Source organism: Spermophilus citellus (assembly GCF_964194105.1).
Source record: "Spermophilus citellus genome assembly, chromosome: 18".
In the NCBI taxonomy this organism is placed as follows: Eukaryota; Metazoa; Chordata; class Mammalia; order Rodentia; family Sciuridae; genus Spermophilus; species Spermophilus citellus.
Genome location: NC_138200.1, coordinates 7,815,900 through 7,824,272, shown reverse-complemented (window position 1 = coordinate 7,824,272; position 8,373 = coordinate 7,815,900). Strand labels below are relative to the sequence as shown.

General features: G+C 61.1%; 1 protein-coding gene across 1 annotated transcript in view; it reads left to right on the top strand.

Moving 5' to 3' along the window:
* The first annotated feature begins 5,294 nt into the window (after positions 1–5,294).
* Positions 5,295–8,373, top strand: part of SULT2B1 (sulfotransferase family 2B member 1) — a 30,019-nt gene continuing 26,940 nt past the window's right edge. The window contains exon 1 of the mRNA XM_081275243.1: positions 5,295–5,598. Coding sequence (XP_081131369.1) covers positions 5,543–5,598 — 56 coding nt within the window. The 5' untranslated portion in view covers positions 5,295–5,542. The remainder of the gene's footprint in view (positions 5,599–8,373) is intronic.

Here is an 8,373-nt window from a genome sequence, read left to right as displayed (position 1 = left end):
CCGTGTCCAGGGCGGAGCTCCCATGTTCCCCTGGTCTGTGGAGGCTGCCAGAGTGAATGGATCGGAATGAATGGATCCTAAGGAACAGGAATGGTCAGATGGCTGCTCGGTGGAGCAGGTTTCTGGGGACCTAGGGCCAAGGAGGAAGTGTGGGCCCCTGAAGGCAGGGAGTGGGTGGCAGGAGCAGGGCTGAGCCCCAGGAGGCCGCCGAGAAGCTGTGGGGTGTCCTGTTCTCCCACTTGGGCCGCCTCCCACCCACCTCCTCACTGCCCTGGGGCAGGGCCTCCCTGGAGTCACTGTGGGAAGGGAGAGGATCTGGGGGGGCTGGGGATGCTCAACTGGCACGGCGGGTTTGTCTGGTCCTGGCATTTGGCAGACAGGACGAGCGGCACCTGTGCGCACCTGGGGCCTCCAGACCCTGCCCAGCGCCCAGCCTGCACCTGCCGCTCGTGCCCGGGAGCCCCTCTTCCCTCCACTGGGGTCCAGCCGCGGCCTGAGGCGCCCCCCTGCAGCCCCGTGGCCGTCGGGGTCCCGCGCCCTCTCCACCCCTCTGCTCCCTCCGGCCGGGGGCCGGTGACGACCCAGCTGGTCACCCCAAGGCCCTGGGCATCTCCCGCAGTCTCCGCGGTGCTCCGGCCGCCGCGGTCCCCAGCTCCCGCCGGAGCAGGTGTGGGTCGCCCCAGGTCCTGGCCGGACCAGGGGCCGGGACCCGGCGGCGAGCGGGCGGCGGTATCGGCCCTGCGGGGCTCGGCGGGATGGAGTAATGGGGCGGGGAGCCGGAGGTTTCTGCCACCCCGCGATGGACCCGCTGATTAGAGGGGAGCTGGGGAGGAGCCGGCGAGGGGGCCCACCCCGCCCAGACCCAGGACTTCATTTCCTGCTCAAAGTGGCCCTGGGTGGACTGGGGGACCCGGGCCTCCCTGCCACCCCTAACCCCTTTCCCGGACCCAGGGTCTGCGTGTCCCATTTTCGTCTCTCTGGTCACAGGGGTTCAGGGCCCGGACCCTCCACTCTGAGACCACCCCTGTGCGGTCCCTGTCCCCACCCCACTCTGGTCGCTTGTTCTGGCTCCTTCCTGACTCCACTGCGCCTGCCCCCAGTCTCCCCTCTGGGGAGCCCAGCCTGGAAGCAGGCGAAGCTGCTGGTATTTGTGACAAGTACTAGCTTTTAATGGAAAGGTTGGGCTCTGGAGGTGACAATGGCCTCATTCTGTGGAAACATGAACTCATGACCCAGTGACCTCCCTTTGCCCACGTCTGAGCTCCTACAGCAAAATGGCACATCCCAGGGCTGGTGGGGGGCGCAGAGGGATCCCCAGGAGAGGCCAGGCAGGGCGCCCACCCCTGCTGCCTACCCTAGTGCCCCCCTTTCAAAACCAGTCCCTGAGGTCTGGCAGGGAAGGGGCTGGGGCTTGGTCACGGCAGATCACAAGACACGTTGGACTCCCTGGAGGCTTAGTGGGGAGGAGGGCTTGTCCTTACTGGCCCAGCCCATCCCCACCAGGTTGCTTCTTGCTACCTGTGAGTTCCCAGGGACCCAGTGAGTGTCCTTGGATGCCCCCACCCGCTAGCAACCAGAAATGGGCTGTATGTGACCCAGGAAGTAAGAATCTCACCTGCCCAGAGGCCCCTCTCTGGCTGGAAGGATACCTCCGACTCTCTCCGGCCTCTCTGGCCTTTGCCCAGCGAGGCCTCCATGCAGACACCATTTCCACTCAGGTGCACTGGCTGGACACGGTGTCCTCCTGTCCGTGGTTTCCCCTCCTGGGGCACCCACTCCGCAGGGAAGCCCTTCCTCACCTCCTGGAGAGGCCCAACACCAGCACACTGAGCTACCCGCCCCCAGCAGTCAGGACAAAAATTGCACATGCTGGCAATCCCAGTGTCTCGGGAGGCTGAGGCAGGAGGATCGAAAGTTCAAGGCCAGCATAAGCAATTTAGCAAGGCCCTAAGCAACTCAGCGAGAGCCTGACTCAAAGAATAAAAAAATAAAAAAGGGCTGGGGATGTGGCTCAGAGGTAAAGTGCCCTTGGGTTCAATCTCCAGTACTTCCCACTCCCCCCCCCCCCACAAAAAAGAGAATGGGTGAAGTTCATTTTAGGAATAGATTTCACTTAATCTGATCTGTCCGTCATTCCAACATGGAATCAGATCAAGGTCACTCTGAGACGCTTTATAGGCATCTTGTCTCCATCTCAACGCTCAGTTTCCAGCAGTTGAGCTAAATGTACCAAATGTTACCAGAGCAATTCCTGGTGCTTTCAAAGGGGAAGTGTTTTACATTGTTTCTGCTCTTAAAGTCACATGTAAATTACTTAACAGGAAATATAATTGAAAATGTCCACTTCCTTGGTCACATAAGCCACATTTCTAGTGCTAACTAGCCACCGCATTGGCCAGCTCAGCTCAAAGCCATGTTTACTTCGTATCTTGTTTTCCAATTGATCCATCAGCGGCATCTCCAGGTTGGAGGGATGGATGGATGGATGGACGGATGGATGGGTGGACAGGAGGATGAGTGGTTTGAGGGATGATGGATGAATAGAGAGCAGATGTATTGTCAGTTTTTATTACTATAACAAAATACCTGAGGCAGGCTGTTGTATAAAGAAAAAGATGTGGCTCATGGTTCCCGAGGTACAAGGACCAAACAGCATTTTCCAGGTTCTGGGGAGGCTCCCTGGAGCTCGTGGTGGAGTGCACGACATCATCTCTATCAATGTGTGTCTCCCTCCCGCTGCTTACAAAGCCACCAGGATTCACTCGTGGGGGCTCCGCCTTGATGACTTCATCTAACCTAAATGCTCCCCAAAGGCCCCGCCTCTGAACATCAGGGTTGGACTAGGCTCCTGCCCTCCCAGTGCCAGCAAGTAAGACCTTGGGGATTAAAGGCCTGAATGAATCTGAGGAACCAGCCACACTCCAGCCGTGGCAGGTGGACAGCTGGGAGGAGGACCGGCTCCTCGCTTCCTTTCCACCCTCACCCTCTTTTCTCCCTGATGTTGGGGAACCCCGGATCCATTTCCTTGGGGCCAGTGGTCTCCGTGAATGCCCCTCCCCCTCCCCTAACTGGCTGAGGTGTGGCTCTGGTGCCTGGGTCTCCATCCCTTGGCCCCCACCCGTCCCCATGGGCTCTGCGTCTCCCGGGCCCCCTCCCTGTTTTCTGCACGTGCTCAGACTCCTCTCCAGTCACCTCTCCCTGTCTCCCTGTGACGACTCAATCATCCCATCAACAAGCATTTAATGAGCACCTCCTACATTCCAGGCGCTTCCTTGGGACACTAGGGCTGGACGCTGGACGAGCCCCATCCTCCTGTGGTCAGCTGTAAGCAAAACATCTAGGAAGTCAGAGGGCGACTGGGAAGGACGTAGAGGTTGGTGGCACAGCTTGTGTGGGGTGACACGGGCCAGGCAGATGGAGGAGGCCGTGAAGCGCTTAGATGTCTTAGGGGGACAGCAAATGCAAAGGCCCTGAGGTGCGACTGTTTCTGGGGGTCTCTGAGCCTCTGTGTTCAGCCACTTCCTTGTCACTGACTCCTTAGCCCCCCCTTAAACTTGCACTGGGTCTTCCCGGACCTTCCCGTCTCCCAGAGCTGCCCCCTACCCCCAAGTTTCCCTCTCCATCCCCCAAATCCTCCCCTGAGGCTCTCAGGTGACAAGGCACAGTTGTCCTCCTGCTCCGGTGCCTGAAGCACTGTGGGAGACTTGGGGACGGGTTAGGAGCATCAACTCCTCAGGGACAAAAGGTCACTGAAGGTAAAACAGGAGGGTGGCCTGGGCTCTGCTCAGCCTCCTCCCCGACCCACAGGGGGGTCCTCCCTTCACACTGAGGTGACAGCGCAGGACCAGGAGGCGAACTTGGTCACAGCTGATGCAGGTCAGGGCACTCCCCAGAGTCTAGAACTTCAGAGATGGGTCTTTGGGCAGAAAAACTGAGAGGACGGGACGCCCCAAGACATGTGTCTTCTGCCTACCCTCGTGTGAACGTGGTCAGTGCTGTGCGACCTTGGGCAGGTCCCACTACCTCTCTGAGTTCCTTTTCTGCATCTGTATAGATCTGACATCTCCCATCCCCCTCACCTATGCAACAAGCATGGGTCAGTAAATGCAGTTTCCAACGGTGCTATCCTCGTGTTTAGTCATCTGACCGAGATTTCTCCAACCCATGTCAGAAAAAAGGAGAAGTCCAGAAAAGTGGAGCACCCCCGTGATTCTGGCTCCTCGGGAGGCTGAGGCAGGAGTCATCAGGAGTGCGAGGCTGGAAGTTAGTGAGACCGTGTCTCAAAATGAAAATGAAAAGGACTGGAGTGTGGCTCCATGATGGAGCACCCCCGGGTCCAATGTCTAATTCCAGGAGGAAAAAAGAAAAAAAACAGAGGAGCGATTCCTGGAAGGTTCCAGCAGCACGTTCTGGGAAGTCCGCGCCTGGGGTGGGAGAGGGCCACGGGGCGTCGATGTCCTTTCTGACTTGCTCAGGAGTGTTCTTAACCAGCCAGGCCTATGCCTCTGGCTGAATCAAGAATCACCTCTGGTGGGGACAGGCCTCACGGCCAGACTCCAAGACTTGATGGGCCCCAGGTCAAACTCGGGGGAGGCCAGGGGGCAGGAGACAGAGCCTCGGGGCCCTGGGTTGGCTGTGCCCTGGGTGCCAGAGGCTCCTGCCACCACCCAAGAAATATTCCACTTGGAAAACCAAGGCCCAGAGGCCAGAGGACTGGGCTCCATGGCTGGGAAGTGTTGCAGCTGGAGTTCAGTCCAGAACTCGGCGTCCAAAGTCCCTCGCCAGCCGTGGCTGCTGGCCCTTGTGACATCTCTGGGTCGCTCCCTGTCTCTGACCTTCTGGGTGACTCTGCCTGTTTGGGGTCTTTCTGTGTCTCTATTTCTGCCTCTTTGTGTGTCTCTGTCCCCGATGGCTCTGTCTCTCACCCCTCAGGGGATCTCTGGCCCTTCTTGGTCTCTCTGTCTCTGGTTCTCTCTGAAGGTCTCTCTTCCCCTGGTCTCTGGAAGTTTCTGCCGCCCACCTCCCACACCCTGGGCCTGGAGCAGTCCCCACAGCAGCCAGTGCTGCTGACCTGGTCCCTGGTCTCTCGCCGTGTCTCCAGGCAGGTGACCAGGGGACCAGGGTGCTCGGCAGAGGGCTCCTGAAGGAGGCAGCCGCGCTCCCTGCACGGACGGGGCCCTTCCATGTTCCAGATGGCCGAACCGAGTTTCCAAGTGGGTGTCACCGGCCCAGAGCCGCCAGCCCGGAAGGCCGGGGTGTGGCCTCGGCGCTGACCCCCAGTCTCCATCCCGCCGCTCTCTGGGCGCGGGCCAAGGACGTGCCCGTGGCCGCTCCTCCCCGCCCTCGGGAAGGGAGGCTCCTGGCCTCTCCCGCTGTCGGAGGCGTGGGTAGCAGCTGGGAGAACCGGCTGCCGCCCCTCCCCGTGGGCCGGGCGAGGTAGGCACCTGGCGGGCTCCGGCGGGCAGCGGCAGACGCTGCCACCGCGCACACCTGCGCCGCCACGGCTCGCGCGTCCTCCCCTCCCCGCCCTCGCCCACCCGCCATGGACCAGGACGGGATCCTGAGCCTGTGGTCCAACGCCGACGACTCGGACTCCAGGTGAGGCCGCGGCCGGCGAGACCCCCCGCAGGGGCCGGCCTGCCCGCGGGACCGCCTGGGGCGGCCGCCGGCCTCGGCAAGCTCAGGCGCAGCCGGACTCGCTCGGCGCGTCCCTGGTCCCCAGGGCGCAGCCCCTCCCGAGGGCCGCGGGGGGCCCGGGCCTGGCTGAGTCACCGGCTGGCGGCCCGCGCCAGGCTGCGCGGGGCGCCTCAGTGGTTCCGTCTGTCAAAGGGGTCCTCGGGGCGTCGTGTCCCTGATGGAGGACTTCACCGCAGCAGGTGCTGGGGCGCTGGGGGGGCCCCAGGCGTCCCAGGACACCCCAAGAAAGGCTCCAGGTGATGGGGATGTTTTTCTCCGTGGGGACTCGGAAGGTGCCGCCTGTTCTGCTGGAGGGGAGACCCCCGGAACGTGGGGGGCTCCTGGCCGGTGGCTTCAGAGTCTGGAGGGTGGGGGGCTGAGTCCCTGACTGTGCCCTGGTGGAGGAGGTGAGGGCAGAGCCCTGTGGCTCTCCAAGAGCTGGGGACTCCTCTGTTCCTGGGGATGAGTCAGACCCTCTGATAGTGCTGGCTTCTCAGATGAGGAGGTGACAGGGGAAGTGGGATGACCAAGTCACCCGGCCAGAAGCCCATCTGAACTCAGCCTGTGGGACCCAGAGGTTTCTCCCTCTCCCAGCCCCCTCTCCACACCTCACCTATTTGCTCCACTTTTCAGATGAGCAAAGGGAAGCTCAGAGTGGTTAGGCAGCCTGTCTAAAGTCACACAGCCAGTGGCTGAGATGACTTCCAACCTGAGATCTTCCACTGTTGCCAGGCAAAACTTTCCTAGCCTCTTGGGCCACTCCAGCCACCCTGGGCTGTGAAGAAGGGGACAGCCCAGCCCTGTCCCCACCCTAGTTGCCTCACTCCATCCAGCTTTCCCTTCTCCTGTTTCTACCAGGAACCAGGGTGTGGGGAGGCTCCCTGGAGCTCAGGACTCCAGACACCATTCAGTTGAACCTTGGTGGCTGTGTGACCTAGGCAAACTTCCTAGTGTCTCTGGGCCTTCTTCTCCTTGAGAAGATTCCAGCGCTCTCAGCATTCTTTTGCCCAGGTCTTCCTGGGAGGTAAACCAGCTTGCCTCCAGGGTCCCGAGCTCTGGGAAGGACCGACCCCCACCCAAGCACCTGGGAGCCTCATCTCTGCTACTGCCCAGCCAGTCAGCCACTAAGTCCTCGGACTGGCCTCCTGGATTCAGTCCGTTGGCCTCTCTGAACCTCAGTTTCTTCATCTGAGTCATGGGGATAAATGCATCTGCTCCCAAACTGGGTGTCCAGGGTCCCCTGTGTGGTGCCCTTCCCCCACTTCCATGAGCTCCCGGGACCCCCTGGAACTGGAAGGATGCGCCTCATGAGCCTCGCATCACCCTTCTGGGGCCATTTCCTAATGGACACTCTCCCAGCGGGACTGAGCAGCTCTCCAAGAACAGCTGCTCCTCCTGATGGTCCCTCCGTTCCTGGGGCAGGACCCCAGCACTGCCACTGCCCCCCTCTTCTCTGTGCTCCCCACCATTGCCAGTCAGTACCCGAGTCCCACCCCCGTCCCAGGCTCTCCCTCTCATCAGCCCTTGTCACCTCCTCCTGGAGCCTCACCCCAGCCTCCCCGCCTCCACTGGCCCCAGAGCTGCCTCTCCCATCCTCCCAGCCCCTGGCAGGTCCTGGTGTGCCGGCCTCACCCCCACCCAGCCCGTCTCTGCTGTCACCCCTTGGCCCTGGGACCACGCCTCCCTGGCCCCGCCTCATTCTTCGCATCCCAGCGCCTCCCGCTGATTCCCAGAGAGGATCTTCTCTAGACCCCAGTGTGTCTCCCCGCGTCCCCGCTCTAGGTCCTTCCGTGGCTCCCCAGACTCTAACACACGGATTTCCTTTGTCCAAGAGGAATCTCTTCCCAAGCACCAGCGCACACTGGAGTCCAGGGCAGAACTGCTCCCGTTCCACCAGGGAGTGGACAGGGCGGAGCCCCTCACCCCTCTGCCCACCTCTGTCCCTCGGTCTTAGAGGAGCTGGTGGCAGCAGCCATCAGTGCCCAGGATGCCCGTGGCAACTCCCTAGCGCCGACGCCCTCTCTGGCCCTGTGCCCCTCGAGCGGGCCGTGGTCACCCACTCTGGGCCTCTGTGCGGACAGCCTCCCTTGTCCTTGGTGACCTCTGCCCCCTCTTCCATTCGCCAAGTTGCTTCTCTGGTCTAAAGATGCGGCCCTGGTAGTTGGGAATTCTTGGCCAGGAAGGGGAGAGGACGTACCCAGGACAGACCCTGGTCACGCTGCTGGGTCCCTCAATGGCCTGTCGGTGGACAGGGACGGAATGTGGAGAATCCATGAGGACGCTGTCCAGGAACGAATGAATGGAGGGGAGGGGAGGCCGCGCCACGTGGGGTGAGTCAGGAGGGGGAGGAGGGCGTGCCGCAGAGAGGCGGAGGGCAGAGGCCGCAGAGAGAGAGAGAGAGAGAGAGAGAGAGAGAGAGAGAGAGGGAGAGGGAGAGGGAGAGAGGCAGCCTTGAGCCCTGGAGAAGAGGCCCCGGGGACCAGGGTCCAGCAGAGACACAGGCAACTCTTAATTGAAGTGAAGGAGAAAAAAAAAAAGCCACCTGTCTACACACAGATTCCATTTTTCAGCAAGAAAAGCCAGACTCTACATTGTTTTCAGATTACAAAACCCCCCAAGATTGAATCTGGGCTGCAGGATACACAGCAAGACACTTGGCTTGGAGTGTTTGGGGTCACAGGTTTGTTATGCTCAAGA